Below are 24,698 nucleotides of genomic sequence, written 5' to 3'. Positions count from 1 at the left end.
TCCAAGGGAAGGTAAATGGTAAAAGCGGACCGGGAAGAAGACGCATTTCCTGGCATCAAAACCAAGTCAAGATAGCCATGATGATGATCGCCAACATCTCTGAAACGGATAGGCACTTTAGGAAGAAGAAGAATCTTAATTTATTTTATAATAAAGAATTTTTGTCATTAACGTTTTGGAGATTTTTGTTTTCAAACCTTTTTCTGATAATATCCCTAACTTTTGACGAGCAGTTTATTTAATAAAATCTTATTATCTACAGAGAAACTGATACTACTATAAATACATCTTAATGCAGAACAAATACCGGTTTTAAAAGTGTAAAAATAAGAAATACCTGTACATATACATATACATGTACAGTAAAAAAAATGGGGTGGCCTTGAATCGTCAGATAAATATGATTATCATCTCTTATATTGTTTAGTTACAATATAAAAAAGTAAGAGCGGTTTGAGATTGATAGTAACTTTTTTATATCACTGAAAGATGCTACCAAAAGATATATGTGATCTACTAGAAGAGTCTTTAAACGAGAAGATAGAAAATTTTGAAATTGAGGAACATGAAGGCAACCAAAGAGGTCAGGGACATTTAGGTGAAATGGTATTCTTGTCCTTGAAAAACAAAATAACTGGCGAAGATCATCATTTAGTGGTTAAACAATGTCTCGAAGGTGCTGAAGAAACTAGCAAATTTATGTCGATGTGTTTTAACAACGAAGTGCATTTTTATAAAAACGTGATTCCAGCTGTAGAAGCGCTCCAGAAGTCTTATCCCAAAGTTGAACTTTTTAACAATATACCAAAATGTTTTGCAACGAGCTCAAAAAAAAGAGAAGAAAAATTGGTTATGGAAAATTTAAATCTACAAGGTTACAAAGGCCACCCTAAGAAAATACCTCTAAATAGTAAAATGTTTGAAATTATTTTTAAAACATATGGAAAATTTCATGGAATTTCCTACGCTTTTAAACATTACCATCCTGAGCAATTTACCGAGTTAGGCGCACGATATCAAAAGAATCTAAAAATGTTCTTTGAGCAAGGTATGTAATTTTTTATTTTATCTTCTTCTTCTTTTTTATAGACCTGACTGTCTGTTTTTTCAATGTGCCTCCAGCAAAAGTTGTTGTTCCATCGCTTTCATCGTCATCCCACTGATCGTCTTCCTGATGGGTAACAAATGTCTCTCACAATCCTTCATCATCATAAGTGGCTCGACAATCCGTTATGGATCTTGGCCTAAGCGCAAAGAAGTCCCCACTCCTGTCGATTCCTAGAACTTTCCCTCCATCTTCTGACCCCTAGAACCTTTAGGTCTTCTTCCACATCATCAATCCATCTTCTTTGTGGTCGTCTTCTCATTCTTGTGCCCTCTGGCTTTGTTAATTTCTTATTGTATTCGTGATCTGTCATCCTAGCAATGTGTTCAGCCCATCTAAGTTCCTGCACTTTAACGAATTTCACAAAATCTGGATAGGTGTATAACTGATAGAGTTAAAAATTGTATCTTCGACGCCATAACCGATTTTAATTTACAGCCCCAAAAATCTTTCTATGAATTTTTTCTTAAAAATACCAAGAAGTCTTTCATCATTTTGAGATAAGGTCCACGTTTCAGCCCCATATATCGAAACCGGTCTTATTATAGTCTAGTAAAATAAGATTACACTACATGTAAATCAAATTGTCAATTCGTACAGGTTGGAACAAATTTTATATCAAAGTTTAGGTGAGTACAAAAGATGTTTTCAAGAAAGTATCCAAATTAAGGGGATCATTGTTTAAATAATTAAAAAGGGGTCATTTTTGCACAATATTTACATTTTTAACCGCTGAGGTAATTTACTTTTTAACGAGGGTCTATATGGTTTTTTTTCTATAAAGCTGAAGGAAAAATCTTTCGCTTAAGACTTTCTAAATTAAATTGGACCCCCTATTTATTTAAATAATTTTATATAAAATTAAAAAATCAAATTTGAAAAAAATTTTTTTGCGTTTTAAACAAACACTATAAATTATTTTGTTTAATAGGAGAAGTTCCGCTATGTTACCAGTATTAAGCAAAAAAAATTGGTTGAAAAATATTTAATAATTGATGAGATATTTAATTTGTTTATCAAATGTTCAAATCAAAATAACTAAATAACTGTGCCGTTACATGTTTAACTTCAAATATCTCGAAAACTAATGATTTTATCGTTACGAGTCAAGAGGATGATATTTACACAGAGAGTATTAAAAAATCTAAAAATTCTACTAAAATGGCAATTTCACCAGTGACGTAGAATTTGGGAAAGGTTAACCGTTTACTCTTTTCTGTCGTACGCCTCTGGTAATAGCCGGAAACTTGTATTTAACAAAATTTCATAGGGTGTATAGTACTTACACTTTCTATCAAGTATTAAAAGGATACTTAGCATAGTTTGAAAATATTGAGCAAAAATATTTTGTTTTAATTTCTAAATAAAACACCTGGTAACTCAATAAGGAGCCATATTTTATTTAAGCGATTTTGGTTAAATCTAAATATTTTGAGGTCTGGAATCTACAACTCAGAGATTGGACATTCTTAACGAAACCCCCTCCATAAGCAAAACTATATCTTTTACTATAGGGAAACAAAGAAGAAGAAAAAACGACAAAAAAATTTGTTAATTAGTGAAAAATTCTCAGGAACCCAATTATTGGAACAGCATTTCAAAATCTTTAATCCCCGCGACGTTATTAAAAAAACAAACTATAAACAAATTAGAACAATTTTCAAATGCCATTTAAGAGGGGAGTTAAATTGAAATTTGAATTTATCAATAGTTTTATCGAAAACTTACATAAAAATAAAAGAATAATGCTATACACAGATTTATATTCTTCTGGTAACAATCGCGTTTTTGCAATTGAAAATATAGTAACAATTAATAATCAAATTAAATATCTCATACATTATTCAATATTTTTTAACCAATGTTTTTTTATTAATACTGGTAACATAATGAAACTCTTCCTGTTAATTAATATAATTTATAGTGATTATTTAAAACGCAAAAAAATATTTTTTTGCAAATTTGATTTTTAAAATTTATACATATATATGTACATGTATATGTAAATAGTTTTATATTAATATGTTTTATTTTTGTAGGTATGATGAAACAAAGACTTATCAGTATTTGCACCACGACAAAAGAATTTTTAGAAGAGGAAGATGAAATAAAAATTATCGATAGTTTTAAAAAATTTAGTGATAACGCTCCTCAAATGTTTTTTGATGCACTTGAATATAAAAGTCCTTACTCAGTTTTTCTCCACGGTGACTGCTGGAGTAACAATATGATGTTCAAACATAATGTAAGTGAATTAGTAATCCCCACTTCGAATGATTATACGCCGGTCCGGAATAAAAATGACGTAACTGCAAAAAGGCCAATTTCTCAGGAGAGCAAAAAAACGATTTTTAAATATTTAAAATAGGGATTATATGAGGAGTAATCGTCCAGGAGCATCGGTGTGGCGTTTATTGTTGCAGTGATGACTGTTATTTTTATCCCTAATGGTTCTTATTTCATTATTTTAATTATTTAATTCCCCCATTTCAACCCAATTCACAGTTGCGTCATTTTTCATCTAAAAAATTTTAAATAATTAAAATAGTGATTAAATAAGGAGTAACCGTCCGGAGCATCGGTATTGCGTTTATTCTTACAATGATGGCTTTTTGTTTCATCTCCATTGTTTCGAATTTCATTATCTCAATTTAATCCCCCCATTTTCAACCCTATCTACAGTTGCGTCATTCTTGATCTAAAAAATTTTCTGTACAAAAAAACTATTTTTAAATATTTATGATGTCGTTTATTCTTACAGCAAATGCTCTTATTTTCATTCCTATGATCCGAATTTCATTATCTTAATTTAGTTCCCCATTTTCAACCTTATTTACAGTTGCGTCATTCTTCATCTGAAACAAGGTCTAAAATGGTGCGTATTTCAATATAATAACGCAACTACCTTGTGGTGGTTCAGCACATAGTTACAGGTCTCTCGCTTTTGTATCATCTATATACAGTATTTTAGAAGTTAATTACGCAATAAACAGGAATTGACAAATTTGCAGGTACGTCATTCTTATTCCGGACCGGCGATATAAAATTGACAAAATGCAAAATTGGTAACTGATATTATTTATATGGAAAGACAGCATTAGATTAAATTCGATTCGGAGTCATCACCATCAGATGACCATGTTTTCTGCTTTTCAGCGTCTTCAAAGTTGCCTGTGGCTGTCTTTCCTTATTTCATTTTACTCAAATTTGAGTACAGAGGATGCAGAATTCTGTTGGAATTTTATCTAGATATAGCCTAATAAAATAAAAAAAAAATCAAAATGTAGTTCCATACAGGTTGGAATAAATTTTATATCAAAGTTTAGGTGAATACAAAAGATATTTTTGAAAAAGTATCGAAATCATATGAGGGGATCATTGTTTAAATAATTAAAAGGGGGTCATTTTTGCACAATTTTTACTTTTTTAACTGCTGAGGAAATTTACATTTTAATGAAGGTCTTTAGGATTTTTTTCTACAAAACTGTTCGAAGGATAAATCTTTTACCTAAGACTTACTAAATTAAATTTGACCCCCTATTTATCTAAATAATTACACATAAAATTTAAAAATCAAATTTCCAAGAAAGCATTGTGATAAAAACGCTAAAATGGCAATTTCGCCAGTGACGTAGAATTTGGGAAGGGTAAACCATTTGCTTTCTCCTGTCGTACGCCTCTGGTAATAGCCGGAGACCTGCATTTAACATAATTTCATAGGGTGTATAGTAGGGTGCATCGAAAAAATAAAAGTTGGAAATGCTATATCTAATAGCGTGAAAAAGTTGCTAGTGTTATTTTTCAGCATATTAGTATTTTGAATTTTTTTTTCTAAGCGAATTTTCTGCACCCTCCCCAACGACCTTGAATTTTATTAGATATCTGATTTTTATGGAAATTTCAATTTATATTATTTGGTATAAAATATGGGCTACCTCGATCTAAGATCAATTAAAGGAAACTTAAAATGTTGACAATTACAAATTTAAACGATATTTAAAGTTTTATTTGTTTTTTCAGTCTCCCCAACCCCTTTGAAATGTCCCACTTCGTGAGTCCGTGCGTGTAATTTTCACTTATGTTTGGTACGATGCCTTACTTTCTTATTATTGTTGTTTGTAAATTAAAGATTTTTAAAATAGATAAACCAGGACTATGGGAAATAAAATCAAGATGTGCTGTGGACCGCCCCACTTTTGGGCAACCACCAAATATACCTGAAAATGTTTTACCGAAATACAAACAAGCGATGAAGTTTTGTGGTTGCAAGAGGAAAAAAAACTTGGCAAGAAAGAGCCAGAATTGTCTGGTACAGATTGCAACAGATTGCAATTAAATTGGAAGAAATATGGAAAAAGGCTTTAATTCCAATAATTTAACATACAAGAATTATTCAGCTTTTAAAAGCCTATCATGACAAATATATGAAACTTATGAAACCATTTAAGAACAGGCAAAACAGTGAATTTTACAAAAATAAAATTCAATGCTTTAAGAACAAAGGTAAAACTATACGTTTCGATATTGCAGCATGCAAATGTGACACTATGATTAATTGTCTTTGTAGCAAATCTCAAAAAATGCCTCTGGATGAGCCCGAATTTCTATTAAATCAAAGAGGTCCCAGAAAATGGTGATAAGCTCGATTGATAGGGAAAACAAAAACAAATATAATCAGAGAGAACAACGGTAAAAGAAGAAAGTTACCGACGCAAAGACTTTAGCTCAAGTAAAAAACAGTACCAAGTTTTATGATCAATCTATCGTGGAAGAACACATAACACTTGTCCATGAGCTGGGGTGCAAATATTTGGGATATGGGTATCCGCTGTCTGGTATATCAGAAAGTATCAAATCCAGCTATTGCATGTGACGAAACAGTCGTAAATACTGGCGTTAAGGGTGATGTAATACGGCTGTTGGAAGAACATCTTAAAAAACTGCTTCAGTATTTTGTATGTCTGCGACATTCAAATGATCTACCTCTTGGACATCAAAAGAAGTTTGCCAGTTACCAAATCAAAAAACGTGAGGGTCTTCAAACTTTCTCCTATAAAAATTTTGATTCAAACGACTACTTTAAGTTAATTAACTAACTATATCACTTTACAGAACCACCTATATTCTCTAGATTTTCGAGTGACAATCTGCGAGATTTTATTAAGAATCCTAACTTAGACCCTTTTAACATTGAGATTGAGAAATATCACTGCCACAAACAATGTGTAGAACGATGTCTCAAGCTTGTGACAAAAGCTTTTCTAGCAGTTTTTGCAGCGTATTCGAGGGATGGATTTATAAAACTCGAATTGATTCCAGAAAAACTATGCCTGACTTTAATGCTAAATCGGAAGTCATCTTCGAATAGACTGCTTTGACCATATTTTTTTTTGTAATATTTTTATACCTAATTTTGTACTGTGCTTTATATTTATTTTAGTATTAAAAAACTTGGGTGACGTCAGGGAGACGGATAAGTTAGGCTATTTTGTTATAAAAAGAATGTTTTAGTATACCCTTCTTAAGTGAAATTTTTAATTGCCTTGTGAAACCAAAAAAATATTTTCCAATTTAAACCGAATTTAAATACTATAAGGAAAAAAAGAAGAAGAAAAAAAGACAAAAAAAATTTCTTAATTAGTGAAAAATTCCCAGAAACCCGATTATCGGAACAGCATTTCAAAAAAATATTTAATCCCCCCGACGTTATTAAAAAATCAAATTATAAACAAATTAGAACAATTTTCAAATGTCATTTTAGAGGGGAGTTAAATTGAAATTTGAATTTATCAATACATTTGTAGAAAACATACATAAAATAAAAGTAATGAGAATTTAATCAGGTTTATATTCTTTTGGCAATAACCGTGTTTTTGCAATTGAATATATAGTAACATTTGAAAATCAAATTAATTATCCCATAAATTATTAAATATATTTTAACCAGTTTTTTTGCTTAATCCTGATAACATAGCGCAACTTGTCCTATTAAATAATATAATTTATGTAATAGTGCTGTTTTAAAAAGCAAAAAAAACATTTTTTTGAAAATTTGGTTTTTAAATTTTATATATAATTATAAATATAATTAAGTAAATAGGGGGTCAAATTTAATTTAGTAAGCCTTTTGTGAAAGATTTGTCCTTCAGCTTTGTAGAAAAAAAATCCCAAATACCTTCATTAAAATGTAAATTACCTCAGCAGTTAAAAAATAAATATTGTGCAAAAATTACCCCTTTTTAATTATTTAAACAATGATCCCCTTATATGATTTGGATACTTTCTTGAAAATATCTTTTGTACTTACCTAAATTTTTATATAAAATTTGTTGCGACCTGTACATATATACATCTTATTTTACTACACTAATAAGCGGACAGGTAATGGATGTATATTGTAAATCCTGTGTGTGTTTTGTGTTTTATTGGCATTGGTTTTCACAACCAACTGGCCAGTCAACTTCATAATGATTTTTTATAGGTACTATAACTTATCAATATGTTAGAGGAGTAATGTGTAATGTGTGTTGAGTAAGTGTCTTGTTACTTTGCAAAGTTGACGTCATTGTCTTTGCAAAGAGACGCTAATTGTATCCGAACGTCTGCGGTCCCTCCGGTGAGTACCGATCCCACAAGGACAGAAACTATTTTCATTTATTAATTTATAATAAACGAAAAATTTCTGACCCTGGTGAGATTCGAACACACGACCATTCGGATTTTTCGATCCAAAGGTAGGCGCTCTTACCACTGAGCCACAGAGGGGTATTGTTAATCCTCCCATGTACGATATTTATCGGCCTGTATCATTTTAAATTTGTAGAAAGCTCAGACAACAGTTAGTTACCAAGGATTCTGCACTCCGACATATAGAGAATTTTCTCTGTGTCTAGATAAATGTCGCTAACGTGTCCTTACGCATTTATTATTAATTTTTATATGCATACTTCGACACCTTTGTAAAAATTCAGGCAACAGATAGTTACCAATGATTCTACACTCCGACTTATAGAGAATTTTTTCTGTGTCTGATATTTATATACAGTATGTCCCTGTAAGTTGTATTCATATGGAAAACTTTTTTATTATTAATTTTACGAAAAAAAGTTATTCTTCATAAAAGGCTCTGCATGGTCCAAAACCTGAGATTCAACCATCAAATATCAAATTTCATAAATGTTATACGAGGTGTGTCAAAAAGTTTGAATTTCACTCAAGAGTAAAGTAGCTTTATTTTTCACAATATTGAAAATTGCTATTATGAAAAGTGGTTTGGAATTAAAAACTATATTCTAATATGCAATTACATCCTTCTAATTGAATTTTTTTTTTTGAAAAATTATGAATAACTATTTTCAGTTATTTCAATTCTGATAATTCTTTTATTATTAAATTTACGATAAAAAGTGATTCTTAATAAAAAGTTCTGCATTGTCAAAAACCTAAAATACAACCATCTTATGTCCAATTTTATTAATTTTATACGAGGTATGTCAAAAAATATGAATTCGCACAAGAGTAAAATACCTTTATTTTTCACAATATCGAATTATGCTGATTATCGGAGAATAGGCCATTTTTGGGAAAAGTTATTTACCAGCAATTTTATTGCTGGAATCGAATCTTATAATTGTATATATTAATAATATAGATATGCAAAGTCCGCAGATAGTGTGCTACTTTTTTTATAAACAAAATGGCGCCCGAAAATCGTGTTTTTTTCAATTTTTGCTCTATAACTCCAAAGATTTTAACTTTAGACCAAAAACACCCAAATAAAAATTCACCGCAATTAAATTCTGCATAGAGACGTGTTTTTTTCCGATTTACTTCGACGAAAACTTTCCCCGGAAAAAGCGGGTTTTTCCAACAAAATCTTTAATTTTGTTGTTTGTTTGGGTTTATATGACTGCGGACACTAAATCCATTCGCCATCTTTAATTTTCAACTAAACTTTTAGATAAGTAGTTTTTAATCAATAATTAAATAACTTAGTAACGTAAAAGCCCTTTCCGTATATATTATAATTCCAGAAGTCTATGAAAATTGAATGAACAGTTTAGCAACAATTAAAATGTTAATTAAAAATTTACGGTCGCTATAATAACGACAATAATTATGATACATAAGAACAACTATGATTTTTTCATAAAAAGAATAATTGAAATTGGACTATTTAAGCGGCCTCAGGAATATTTTAAAATTATAAACAAATTTTTGGCTTATAAACAAATAGAATATCTCTGGAAATATTAAACTAAATTAAATCGTGAAAACGGCATTCTAAATACAGTGGCAGGATGCTTCTTTTAAAAGAAAAAACGTTTACTTATGAAGAGTGGTTCCTGAGATACAACCGGTCAAAGTTGACCAAAATGTACGGCAAAGATGTAAACAATAGGATCATAATTTTCAAACCATCGTCTTTTTATTTTTGTCCTCTTTCTCCACACCAATTTTCATATCTTTAAAATCCTCATAACATATATTATTATAATAAAAACTATCGATAATACGTGTGAAAATTGCCAAAAATAGCAAAATTCCAATCAAAAATTAGGTTGGAGAAAATGTAACCCTCAAAGTTCAAAATCGGTATACGTTAAAAAAATGCATTTTCTCGGCTTCCCATGGAGCAATTTCATTCATTCTTTTTTTGTTCCCAAGTAACTCGAGTAGAGCCATCGAACTAACGTAATATTAAATGTCAAACTTGCTTGTGTTTTGTTATAATAAATCAATTTATTTATTATAACACAATATTTTAATTTGTTTAAATAAAAATTGTTTAAATAATTATACAGCTTTCAAATGAGAATATTTATGTTTTTAACTTTAAAATGTTAGTCATACAACTCCAAAGAAAAAAACTTTAAGAGGTACACTTGTAGTAAGTTTATCTAAAAAAAAGCCTACAACTGGAAAAAATATGTAATTTTCTGTTCTTATAAATAAATTAATCTATTATAACAAAACAAAAGCAAGTTTGACATTTAATAATGCGTTAGTTCGATGGCTCTACTCGGGTTATCAGGGAACAAAAAAAAGAATGAAGGAAATTGCTCCATGGGAAGCCGAGAAATTGCATTTTGTTAACGTATACCGATTTTGAACTTTGAGGGTTACATTTTCTCCAGACTAATTTTTGATTGGAATTTTGCTATTTTTGGCAATTTTCACACGTATTATCGATAGTTTTTATTATAATAATATATGTTATGAGGATTTTAAAGATATGAAAATTGATGTGGAGAAAGAGGACAAAAACAGAAAGGTGAGGGTTTAAAAATTATGATCCTATTGTTTATATCTTTGCCGTAAATTCTGGTCAAATTTGACCGATCGTAGCTTAGGAACCACTCGTCATAATTAAACGTTTTTTCTTTTAGAAGAAGCGTCCTGCCGCTGTCTTTCGAATACCGTTTTCAAAATTTAATTTAGTTTGATATTTACCGATATATTCGATTTGTTTTTAAACCAAAAAATTGTTTATAATTTTAAAATATTCCTGAGGCCGCTTTAATAATCCAATTTCAAACCTGTAAAGTACATTAGATAGGTATAGTGTCTTTTTATGAAAAAATCATAGTTATTCTTATGCATCGTAATTATTGTCGTTATTATAGGGACCGTAAATTTTTAATTAACATTTTAATTGTTGCTAAACTGTTCATTCAATTTCCATAGACTCCTGGAATTATAATATATACGGAAAGGGCTTTTACATTACCAAGTTATTTAATTATTGATTAACAACTACTTATCTAAAAGTTTAGTTGAAAATTAAAGATTTTGTTGGAAAAACCCGCTTTTTCCGGGGGAAGTTTTCGTCGAAGTAAATCGGAAAAAACACGTCTCTATGCAGAATTTAATTGCGGTGAATTTTTATTTGGGTATTTTTGGTCTAAAGTTAAAATCTTAGAGCAAAAACTGGAGTTATAGAGCAAAAATTGAAAAAAACACGATTTTCGGGCGCCATTTTGTTTATAAAAAAAGTAGCACACTATCTGCGGACTTTGCATATCTATGTTATTAATACATACAATAATTAGATTCGATTCCAGCAATAAAATTGCTGGTTAATAACTTTTCCTTGTATTTTGCTAATTAGCCCAGAGTAAGATTGTTATTATGAAAAGTTATGTAGAATTAAAAACTGTTTCAGTATGTAATTATATTCTTCTAATTGAAATATTCTGAACTATAAAGGTACTTTACTTTTGATCTCAATTTTGTCTTGTTTGGCATATCTCGTATAAAATTGATAAAATTTGATATAAGATGGTTGTATTTTAGGTTTTAGACCATGCAGAACTTTTTATTAAGAATCACTTTTTTTCTTAAAATTAATAATAAAAGAGTTATCAGAATTGAAATATCAGAAATTAAAGTTATGTTATCCATAATTTTTCAATTTTTTTTAATTACAAGGATATAATTGCATATTAGAATATAGTTTTTAATTCCAAACAACTTTTCCTAATAGCAATTTTCAATATTGTAAAATAAAGCTACTTTACTCTTGAGTGAAATTTAAACTTTTTGACATACCTCGTACAATATTCAAAAAATTTGATATTTAATGGTTAAATCTTAGGTTTTGGACCATGCAGAGCTTTTTATGAAGAATAACTTTTTTTCGTAAAATTAATAATAAAAAAGTTCTCCATATGGATACAACTTACAGGGACATACTGTATATTTTTTTAGAAATCGGGAGATATAGAAGATATTAAATTATTCGACTTCCAAATGGCTGGCGTAGGTTCACCTGTTTTGGATCTGACATACAGTTTTTACTCAGGAGCTGACGAAGAAAGCTTATCTAAGTTGGATCATTTCCTTGAAATATATTACAAAAGCCTTAGTGAGACGTTGAAGGAGTATGGATGTAGTGCAGAAAAAATTGTACCATTTGCAGAACTAAAAAAAGAATGGAAAGAACAGAACGCATTTGGTGTTTTATTGGGGTTACTGATATGGAATAACAAAAACTTGGAACCAAGTGAAGTAAGTTTTGTTTTCAGATTTCAACATTCGATATTTTTATAAGGTATGTACTTTATAAATAGGGTATTTTTTGTATAATAAACGAGAAAATTAGGTATGGTTGCCAACAAATTATTGCAGCAAACCTTCATCACCATCAATTAGCCAATCGCGTCCACCGCTGGACATAAGCATCCCTCAGTTAGCTCCTGTGTTCTCTACACTGTGCCGCTTGTAGCCAGTTTCCGGCTACTCTTTTTATGTCATCGGGTCATCTAGTAGCTGGTCGTCCTCGGCTTCTTTTATAGCATTTATAGTTTCTAGGCCTCCATTGGTCAACGACACATCCTGGTCTATGCTGTATTTATTGACTATAAGAAAGCTTTTGATTGAGTCCAATATCACAAATTAATTAAAATATTAAAGGATATAGGAGTTGATAGTAAAGATGTACGAATCATAGAAAAATTATACTGGCGTCAAACAGCGACAGCTTGCATAAATGGAAAATCAACAGAAATATGCGAAATACAAAGTTGTGTCAGATAGGGTTGTATACTAGAGTGGTGCGAAAAAAGTTAAGTTGATAATTCCGTGTCGCTATAGTGCGGAAAAGTTGCGATTGGTAATTACAAGAAAAACAAAAAAAGAATTATTTAAATCGGACTTTATTTTCCGATCCCGCAACGGGCCTAAAGATTATGAAAAAAATTAAATTTTACCTTTTTTTCAAAAATTTTTATTTATCCTTCGTGTAAGTTTTATTTATTGCTATAGTAAAATTTATTTACAGTTTGCATGGCTGAGTGATAAAAAAATAGTTTTACGCATTTAACGAATATCTTCCGATCCCGCAAGATAAATCAAAATCTATAAAAATTTGAAATTTTTGATGATTTTGATGAAATAAAAAACATTTAGTTATCTCATTTTTCTGTTACATTGTGAAGATCTTCGATTGTTAAGATATTGTATGTTGTATGACAATATTTAAACAACCCAGAACTCAAAAGCTCCACATGCACCCTTGTGTCCAACCAACCAATGAGTGTGTGTTTTTTACATTATTTACATATGTACATTTCTTTTTCATCTGTTTGTGTCCAGCTCTTAAAAACCAACTTTGTATTGTGATTTCTTGATAAAATCTGGCAGCATGGACCTTGATTTAAGTGTTGTCCTGACGAATCCATCTCTCGATTGGGGCCCACATAATTAGCATTAGACGATGCTTCCGTGACCAACTTAAGACATCGCTCGTCAGCTTGCGTGTGACAGGTATAGTTTTGTACATTCCAGTCTGTCATGTCGCCCGATCTAATGCAAGAAGTTATATCTATATTTAAAACTCTTCGAGGAATTGGTGGAGAAGATAGTTTTGTAACATTCCTGTCTTTTATTTTAGTTTAGTCCTATGCTTTAAAATTTCAAGTAGTAGGGAGAAAGGAAACACATTAGAGAGCTAGGACTAAGGAGAGTGTTAAAAGCCGGACAGACTAAAGCCAAGGGCAGAAGTATTAGAAATTTCATCCATCCTACTTTAAATTTTCGAGCAAAGGACTACACTGAAATAATAGACTAGAATGTTACAAAAATAACTTCTCCATCAGTTCTTCGAAGAGTTTCACATGATGATATAAGTTCCTGCATTACATCAGGCTACATGCCAGGCAGGAATATAAAAAACTATCCTTGCCACAAGCAAGCTGTCGAGCGGTGCACATAGTTGGTCATGAAAGCATCGTCTAATATAGAAATGTAGATTGTATGTGGGCCTCAATAAAGGGAAGGATTCATCAAGGAAACACTAAAATCAAGGTCCATGCTGCCAGATTTTACAGCCAAATCACAATACAAAGTTGGCGTTTAAGAGCTGGACACAAACAGATGAAAAAGAAATGAAAATATGTAAATAATGTAAAAACACACACACTCATTGGCTGGTTAGAGAAAATGGTGCGTGTGGAGCTAGAAGTGCAACCACCCCCTCGTTTTGAGTTCTGTTTTTTTTATTATTATCACACAATATCTAAACAGGCGAAGAGCTTTACAATGTAATAGAAAAATTAGATAACTAAATGCTTTTTAAATTATCAAAATCCTCAAAAATTTCTAATTTTTATAGATTTTGATTGACCTTGCGGGATCGGAAGATATTCGTTAAATGTGCAAAACTATTTTTTTTATCACTCAACCATGCAAACTGTATATAAATTTTACTATAGTGGTAAATAAAACGTACATGGAGAATAAATAAAAGAATTCGAAAAAAAGGTAACATTTCATTTTTTTTCATAATCTTTAGGCCCGTTGCGGGATCGGAAGATAAAGTCCGATTTGAATAAATGTTTTTTTGTTTTTCTTCTAATTACCAATCGCAACTTTTCCGCACTATAGCGACACGGAATTATCAACTTGACTTTTTTCGCACCACCCTATTTTATACTATCCCCGCTGTTATTCAATTTATATTCAGATAGAATATTTAAGGAAGCGCTGCATAATTTGGAATGTAGGGCTTAACATCAGTCCTCTAAAGTCAAAAATCATAAAATTTACTAAAAGGAAGAATTCAGAGGAATTGGGTCCTCTAAGTCTAAATGCCTGCATTTAAATCTGGTGATTAGACTCAATACTTACTTGGAATCAGCAGATAGAAAGAATAACGAAGAGAGCGGTAACTACGTTAATGGTAGCCAGGCGTACTCATGGAAAAATGTGGGGTTTGAGACCAGACATGGTATATTGGACTTATAACATGGTAGTAAAACCCACAATTACATATGCTTCAGTGGTATGGTGGCCAAAAGTGCAGCAAAAAAGTGCCATCATCAAATTAAGCAAGGTGCAAAGACTTGCTTGTCTCGGGATCACGGAGGCTATGAGGGGCACTATTGGATATCCCTCCTTTGCATATAACAATAAAAGGTGAGGCGAGAATGGGATATTATAGACTGCGAGAAAACCTGAGCAACGTACCAGTTAAATCAGGACATAGTAGAATAACGAATGAAATTAATGATGCCGAATGGATGATGATTTCTGACCATATGCCATCAAGATACAAGCCTGAATTACCTTTTCAAGTGGACATTTGCCCACGAGACGAATGGGACAGAGGAAACTCTCGACCCAGACTGCGGGGTTACACCTGGTATACGGACGGGTCTAAAACTGCAGACGGTTCGGGAGCAGGGATATTCTGTATTGGTGGAAATTTCAACATTTCTATTTCACTGGGAGAATGTACCTCCGTATTTCAGGCAGAGATTTTTGCAATCTTGCAATGTGCAAGAGAAAACAACTTGAGGGCATTCGAACTGCAGCGGGTTAACATATGCACAGATAGCCAAGCAGCCATTGGGGCTCTTATAAGCCCTAAGGTGAACTCTAGGCTGGTGTGGGAATGTCGACAAGAACTTGACAGACTGGCACAACATAACAGTATTATACTGGTATGGGTTCCAGGTCATCGGGGCATATATGGCAATGAAAGAGCTGATTCACTTGCCAAGAGAGCATCAGCTACAAAATACCTGGGTCCAGAGCCGGCCGTGGAAGTGCCAAAAAGCACCGTCCGCAAACGAAAAAAAGCCTGGATCCGAAGCCAACATAACTCACACTGGGAGAGTGTACCCGGTCAAACACGTGGCAAGATGTATATCGGACGGACATGCGCCAGTCAAGGGTCACCTGCATACAATGGGGCTGTTTTATGAAGATTTGAGCTACAGACTCTGTAACAGAGAACCTGAAACAGTCAACCATATTTTGCATGACTGTGAGGCATCGGATCGGAGGCGGCAAACACTTTTCGGAGATATCTAAATGACTCCAAATATATATGGCACCGACCCACTAGACCTGTACAAGCTGGTACAGGGTTCCAGAATTCTGGAATGGGTTTCATAAACGAATGGAAGATGTACAATAAGCCAAGTGGCTGCAGTACAACCGGTTCACAGACGGCTTCCAGAAAAAAAAAATAGAAAAATTATACTGGCGTCAAACAGCGACAGCTTGCATAAATGGAAAATCAACAGAAATATGCAAAATACAAAGATGTGTCAGACAGGGTTGTATACTGTCCCCACTGTTATTCAATTTATATTCAGATAGAATATTTAAGGAAGCGCTGCATAATTTGGAATGGGGTGTGAAAGTTAATGGAATTATGATAAATACAATCAGATATGCAGACCATACAGTTATTTTAAGTGATGATATGAATGGATTACAACACTTTTTAACTGCTATTGACACAGTGGAAAGAGAGTTTGGCCTAAACATAAACTGTTCAAAAACAAAATACATGGTATTTAGCCGTTTGGCATATCAAGATTCAAGGTTATATGTTGATGGCCATATATAATTCAAAAAGTACCCAGTTTTAAATATCTTCGTTGCCATATTAGTAAACAACTAGATCCAGATAAAGAGATAGAATAATGTAGGATCGAAATAGCCCGCACAACATTTTTAAAAATGAGGTCATTCTTCTGTAATGATAACTTGCAACTTCAACTTCGAAATTCGCATGATTAAATGTTACATTTGTTCAGTCCTCTTGTATGGTGTCGAAGCATGGACATTAAAAATATCCACCATTAATCGTTTGGAGACCTTTGAAATGTGGCTGCACAGACGTACACTGAAAATACCATGGACGGCTATGCTGACAAACGTGGCAGTCCTTAAGAGAGCCAATGCTGCCCGCGAGCTGCTTGATAACATCAAATATAGAAAGATGGCCTATTTTGGACACGTAGTAAGGGAAGACCGGTATAATATTCTTTAACTTATTATGATGGGTAAAATCGAAGGACGCAGAGGAATTGGTAGAAAGCAGGCCTCTTGGTTGAAGAATATCCGGAAGTGGACAGGAGTAAAGAAAGCAGAACAACTATTTAGAATAGCTCGAGACAGAGACAGTTTCGCCGTGTTAATCGCCAAGGTCAAGAGGACTTGATATGGAACGTTAAGAAGAAGAAGGGCCTCCATTTATTTTTATTTATTTATAAGTATAGATATAATTACTCGGATACAGTGCGTCCATAAAATAACGCACAAATTCATTATTAACTAAATAAACAACATTATTAGAAATTACCGAAACATGTCGATTTTTGATTTTAATTTATGATTTTTTGGCATAAATATCATACTAGTGACGTCATCCGTCTGGATTTGATGACGTAATCAATGATTTTTTCAATAAGAATAGGGATCGTGTGGTAGCTCATTTGAAAGGAAATTCAATTCTCTATTCAGTAATATAAACATTAACATAATTATTTATACAGGGTGTCCAAAAATAATTTTTTAATTAAATTGATTGACACAAAAAGAAGACTTTGCGTAGTTTATTTAATTCAAAATACATTTTACTGCTGTCAGAAAACAGAAATAAAATGTTTGTTTCAAATATAAACATTACTTTTTGCTTAAATTCACTGTTTAAGCTGCCACCCACCTGCCTCTTGACAATTTGAACATTTAATTTAAGCGAAAGGCAATGTTTATTTGCCAAATAAAAATTTTATTTCTCTTTCATGACAGCAGTAAAATGTATTATGAATTAAATAAATTACGCACATTCGTCTTTCTGTGTCAATTAATTTAATATAAAAAAAATTGGACACCCTGTATAAATAATTATGTTAATGTTTATATTATTGAATAGAGAATTGAATTGCCTTATAAATGAGCTAGCACGCGACAGCTATTATCCTTTTAAAAAAATAATCGATTACGTCATCACGTCCAGATGGATGACGTCACTAGTATGATATATATGCCAAATGTAATAAATTAAAATCAAAGGTCGACCTGTTTCGATAATTTCTAATAATGTTGTTTATTTAGCTAATAATGAATTTATGCGATACTTTATGGACGCACTGTATACGAGTAATTATATCTGTACCTATAAATAAATAAAAATAAAAATATTTTTATTACTTTTTTATTCAATGGCGTTTTTTATAATTTTTGTTTGATTTGTTTCTCGGGTTAGGGTCAAAAAACACATTCTTAAATATGCGAGGTTTATTGCAGCTTAGATTGTTTATTAAAAATTGTAGATTAAGCAATACAATGTACCTATGTATCTATAAAAATAATATTGTAGTAAGTACTTATGTTATGAAATAAGAAATTTATGACTATGAATCTGCAATCAATCACAAACAAGTCTGGCTAATTGGCTCCGTCAAAGACTTTTCAGAAAAGAAAAGATATTTCTATTCCTGATTTCAAGCAATAAATTGAAATATAAATATAGAATACTTACAATAATATTAATGGCAATAAAAACTTAGGCACCAAAATTTAATAGATGTCTTATAATTAAAGACTGGATTATATGCAAAATGCATATGCATATATATGCTGCATATTTCTCATGTTTTTCATAAATGCATATGCCTTGCATATTTGGAGATTTAAGAGCATATAAATGCATATTTTGATGGGAATTTACTCTACCCCATTTAAAAATAAGGTATATATTAGTAACATCAACATCCATTAAAATAAAATGTGAAAGTAAATATTTTGCTGTTAAGCTCCTTTGTTGTTGTACCCATAAACATAATGGGCGTTATTTATAGCTGCAGGTATCATTATCCGGATATTTAAGATTTATAGACTTCTCAGAATTTACAAATTACCTAAGTAAATACCGATTATATTTTGAATAACATTACAAATATTACCTGTACTTTCTGCTGGTGTCGGCCAACTATGAATTATTCTGGGAAAACCAACCAAAACGAAATTTTAAGCATTTTAAGGGTAGGATAGATTATTTTATTTTATGAATGGTTAGTCTTAAATCAATCGCCGATTATTCAACTTTTGTGATTGCAAGTTATTGACTATACTGTGTAAAAAAATCATTTTATTATTATTGTGAAAATGCCTAAAGTAGCAAGGGAAAAATCAAGTCTTCTCAGAAGTTGGATTGGAAGTAACAATCATCTAAAAGTTATCGACAGTGAAAGTATGTTTTGCACCATTTGTGATAAAAAGGTAAGTTCTCCACTTCAATAGATTTTTAAACTTATCAAACTTCTTTGCACATCTATGTGTCTGTCTATTCTAAAATGACAAACCGTCCCATTTCTTCAAAAACTGTTTTTTAAAGTTCGCAACGGTTTGGTTTATACAGAGCGAGGTGTTGAGAGTGGCCCACCCTGTATACTACGGTACACTGACTGTACTTTATTGTTTGACGATTTCAATTTCACTTTGAGAAATAAAAAAAAATTGGGGGAGGTTTAAAAAGTTTGATCATTTTAATGTAGGTATCTATTTACGAAAACATCTAAAACATCATTATCATTATATTCCAGATTCCATGTCAAAAGAAATTCCAAGTAGTTCAACACATAAAAACTTCACTTCACCAAACTAAGCTATCAAAAAATGATAATAAACCTCGCCAGCAGATTCTACAGAACAGTTTGCAGATTCAGAATACGTCAGTTGGGCAAGAAACCTTTGCAAAGGATTTATGCCATTTTTTTTTGAACTGCAATATCCCTCTGCACAAGTTAGAACATAAATCGTGTCAAAACTTTTTAAAAACTTATTGCAAGATTAAAGATAAACCAGCTCAAATACCAAGTTCTTCAACTCTTCGGAAAAAATATGTCAGTGCATGTTACAAAGATGTGATGACGAGTATTAAAAATCAGTTAAAAGCCGAATATCTTTGGATTTCCGTCGACGAAACAACGGATACAAAGGGTCGACAAATTGCGAATCTAATTGTTGGAGTTCTTAACGACTCTGGCGATTTTAAAAACTCATACTTAATTAGTGTAAAATGTTTGGAAAAAACAAACTATGCTACAATAGCTAGATTTGTTAACGAATCCCTAACACATTTTTTTTTACCTGATCAAGTACCATTTGAAAAAATATTATTAATGCTTAGTGATGCCGCCTCATATATGATGAAAGCTGCATCCAATCTTAAAATCTTTTTCCCTAATTTAATTCACTGTACATGTTTGGCGCACGGCCTAAACAGAGTTGCAGAGAAAGTTAGAATTGAATTTCCCAATGTAAACACCTTAATAAATAATGTAAAAAAAGTATTTCTGAAAGCACCACTACGTGTACAGGTATATAGGGAGATGCTTCCCGATATTCCTTTACCACCAGAACCAGTATTAACCAGATGGGGAACTTGGCTTAAAAGTGCTATATTTTTATCTGAACACTACGACGACATCAAAAGCGTTATTTCAAGTTTTGATCCGACTTGTACCGCTATTGATAACTGTCAAAATATTTTTAAAGAAAAGTCTATTAAAAATCAATTGTTGTATATAAAATCGAATTTCGATATCATTGAAAGTTCAATTACAAAATTAGAGGCTCAAAATTTATGTCTTCACAATAGTATGTCTATTGTTGATTCGGTTAAACAGAAAATAACAAATCTGAATGGGGAAATTGGAGTAAAAATTAAAGATAAACTTGATGACGTTTTAAACAAAAATGAGGGTTTCACTTTATTGCGTTCAATAAATAATATAATCAATTTTGGAAACTTCGATGAAAATATTAATATGGATCCGTCTCTAATAGCAAAGTTTAAATATGCCCCAATTACATCTTGTGACGTTGAGAGATCTTTTTCTGCCTATAAACAAATATTAACAGATAGAAGACATAATATTAGTTTAGAAAATATGAATCAATATATGATTATTTATTGTAACAATAAAAATATGTAAATTTGTTTTATTGTACTCTTTTTATAATATTAGTTTAGAAAATATGAATCAATATTGTAACAATAAAAATATGTACATTTATTTTATTGTACTCTTATTTATCTTGTGGTCAAAATAAAATATTTTGCCGTTTTATTTGTCACAAAACCTGAAGTTAAAAAAATATATTAAGAAATAATAATACAATTTGGTTTAAATTCAAACCTATTTATTTATTTTTATTATTTTTTATTTATTTATGTATTTAACGTAAACCATAAAATTATTCATATAAAAATAAGTGCATATATAAATGCATATTTGCATGTTAATTGTGCATATTCAGCTTGTTTTAAAATGCATATTGCATGCATATTTTAGACATTTTTTAGTGCATATTTTCCAGTCTTATAATTTAATAGGTGCCGAAATCAATGAGGGTTTGTAGCGTAATAGTGTATATCAGCAAATGCTAACCGATTTCAGCACTCTGGTGCCGTAGTATTAGTCTAGGCGCCAAATAGAGGTCACCGTGTCCTTTTCAATTCTGATGGAAAAACTCAACGGTTTCTTATGGATTTTTGGCTGCTGATTACGAATTTCGAGGGTGGAATTCGATTCGAGTGGTCAAAAAATTGTTATAAACAATTTAATTGTTTATAAATTGTTTATAAGTCTCTGGCTCATAAACTAAAAGAGATAAAAAATAATATTTCAAACAAAATTTGTTCGTTATTAAAAAAACGAAGAAAAAAACGTTTACTAAACTTAAATCCAATAATTAAAACTCAAGATATTGTAAAATTAGTGCACAATGCAAATTGCAAATTCAAAAATAAGTATTTTTCGAAGCTTTATCGATCGTAACTCGGCTTCTACGCATGTAAATGAGCCTCAGAAGGTCTTATTTTAAAGATTGATGAATAGGCTTCCAAACAAAGTTTATTAAATTACTTTGTCTTCATTTGTTTTTAAGTTATATCCGTTTGAATTTAAAATTTTCTTAAAAAAATGTACATTAATTTGTTTATAAGGGTGTCAAGCAAATTTGAGCTATAAACATTTATACTTTAATTAACAATAATGATAGAAGAACTCAAAAGGAATATTTTGAGCTTAAGAAAATGTTCGTATGTTTCTTTTTGGCCACGATATCGATATTTTAATAGCGCGCTTTTAGGCGCGAGATTGGCTCACCGCGTAAAGGTTCACGTGCTAACTTCTCGATGCAAATTATAATTTCTATGTATATAGGTTATCTTCATTTTTCATTTTTGAAGATCCTAATAAAATTTTATCATATAATTCTTATAATTAAATCATCATACTGTACCTTGTATCACCTTTCATTCTATTTACTTTGTCTTCTATTTTTTGTACTAAATGAGAAAAAAATTAAAAACTGATATTTCAGATATATAACTAAAAAGGAAGTTGATATTATTTATTAATACTATTTTTACAAACATTATCATTCCTGCATCTGCATCGAGATATACAAAGAATCTCAGCTTTTTTACACCTGCATAAGTTCTTAAAGCAATTTTTACAGTTACATGGTGGTATTAAGTCTGTTCTTGTAGGCAGTAAAACTAAAACTTTCTGGGGCTTCAGTGTAATTATCTACTAGTATATGATGTGGACTAACCACATATAAAGTGGATCTAGTTCTTTTGCAACATCATCAAGGCACGTCAATTGTGTGTATGCCGCCACAACATAAATGCTAGTTTTATATGAAATTATGATGCTGTAAAAAAACTCGATCCGTTTTTATATGGATATCACATATTTGCTCATTTGCATGCGTAGAAGTCGAGTTATGATCGATAAAACGTCGAAAAATACTTACATACTTGACTGTGAGCCGATTTTGCGCCTCATAGCGCGCCATTAAAATATCGATATCTTGACCAAAAATAAACTTAAGAACATTTTAAAAAGCTGAAATGTTCCTTTTGAATTTTTCTATCATTATTGTTAATTAAAGTATAAATGTTTACAGCTTAAATTTACTTGAAACCCTTATAAACCAATTAATGTACAATTTTTTTAAGAAATTTATAATTTCAAACGGGTGTAACATTAAAACAAATGAAGATAAAATAATTTAATAAACTTTGTTTGGAAGCCTCTTAACAAATCTTTAAAATTAGACCTTCTACGGCTCATTTGCATGCGCAGAAGCTGAGTTACGATCGATAAAGCTTCGAAAAATACTTATTTTGCAATTTGCAATTGGCATTGTGCACTAATTTTACAATATCTTGAGTTCTAACTGTTGGATTTAAGTTTAGTAAACGGTTTTTTCTTCGTTTTTTATTAACTAACAAAATTTTATTTAAAACATTCTTTTTTATTTTTTTTAGTTTATGAGCCAGAGCCTTATAAACAATTTATAAACAATTAAATTGTTTATAACAAATTTTTGACCACTCGGATCGAAATCCACCCTCGAAATTCGTAATCAGCAGCCAAAAATCCATAAGAACCCGTTGAGTTTGTCCATCAGAATTAAAAAGGACACGGTGACCCCTCTGGCGCCTAGACTATATAGGAGCATCTGTAAATATGCGAAGCGGCAGGCACATAGCTGGAAGTCTGTATCTGAAGTTGGCATCGTGAACAATCTAGGTGAAATATTGTCTTCTTGTTTTACTCATCGACCTAAGCTGAATTTTTCTGTGCCTTCGTGTAGTCGAATACTTGATGTAGCGTTCTCATAGATATTTTTGATTAGTATATAACGTGCAACTTATTTTTGCACTACCTACGTGTATTGCCTAAAACCTTAACTTAAGCTTATTATAATGTCGTGTGTATTTGAGCGATGCCGTTAAGTTTCCGGCACAGGTAGAAAATAATACATGTTAATCTATTGAACATTTAATTATTATACCTGCCATTCAGTGTCTTTACCTCTCGAAACTTAACGACACTACTCAAATACAAATCTGTGTAACAAGATTAAGATAAGGTTTTCGGCAATAATTTGTTGTAAACTTTTTATTGAAACGTGGCGCAAAATCTTTTAGCTAATTACTATGTTAGTTAGTTTAAAAATGAAAAAACAAATTCAATCACGATAACATTTTTAGACTCCAGACGTTGCTAAACTATTGGACGGAGATTCCGAAACCGACAATTTCAGCCAAATAGTTCCAAATAAGGATTCTACAGGTTTTAAAAAAGCTAGCCTATCAGTAATGAGACATTTGTACAAAAACAAGTTTTTATAACGAACGTTTTGCAATATTTATTGTCTACCTAAAATTATTTATTCTAGCTTAATAAATTTATTTTTAAGTGTATGTTGTTTTAATAAACGGTAAAAAAGTGATGAGAAAAAAACAAAACTTTAGAAAAATAACACAAGTAAAAAATTAATAAAAGAAAAAAATTATCGCAAAATACGTATACATTTAGATACAGATAAATATAACCTACCTTATTCCTTCTTACTTAGGCCGTCCGCACATGGGTCGATCGAAGACACGTCTCTAAGTTCGCGCGTCTTGCTTGTACGAACTTGCTTTCTTGTACGAACCCTGTGGCACAAGCGATTGCTCTCCGCACACTTCGTTTAGTGAGAAAAATAGTGGCGAAACAGGAAAATCAACGTTTCTGAGTTAAGTGCATCAACCGACATCTAAATATGCCCTCTTTTATGTGCAATATCGGCTAACAATGATTTAATTTCCTTATTATTAGAGGGCGCCTACAAGTCTTTATGGTATTGTGAATTTGTCAAATATTTTGATGCATTAACGACGAAAGCACACCAAACTTTATATCAACACTGGCGAATCTGTAATTACGCAGTGCCTGCATGTATTTAAAATATTAGATATTTTATTAATAGTCCAGAGAAATAA

General features: G+C 31.4%; 1 protein-coding gene across 1 annotated transcript; it reads left to right on the top strand.

Moving 5' to 3' along the window:
- The first annotated feature begins 358 nt into the window (after positions 1-358).
- LOC114331581 (uncharacterized) lies at positions 359-24,132 on the top strand. Its single transcript, XM_028281186.2, has 4 exons — positions 359-1,048; positions 3,145-3,350; positions 11,816-12,115; positions 23,922-24,132. Exons 1-4 carry the CDS (start codon positions 490-492, stop codon positions 24,060-24,062), a joined length of 1,206 nt encoding a protein of 401 aa, XP_028136987.2. The 5' UTR covers positions 359-489; the 3' UTR covers positions 24,063-24,132.
- The last annotated feature ends 566 nt before the right edge of the window (positions 24,133-24,698 follow it).

The sequence above is a fragment of the Diabrotica virgifera genome, chromosome 5, assembly GCF_917563875.1.
Source record: "Diabrotica virgifera virgifera chromosome 5, PGI_DIABVI_V3a".
In the NCBI taxonomy this organism is placed as follows: Eukaryota; Metazoa; Arthropoda; class Insecta; order Coleoptera; family Chrysomelidae; genus Diabrotica; species Diabrotica virgifera.
The sequence above is the reverse complement of the archived record's forward strand: the minus strand, read 5'-3'. Positions and strand labels throughout refer to the sequence as shown.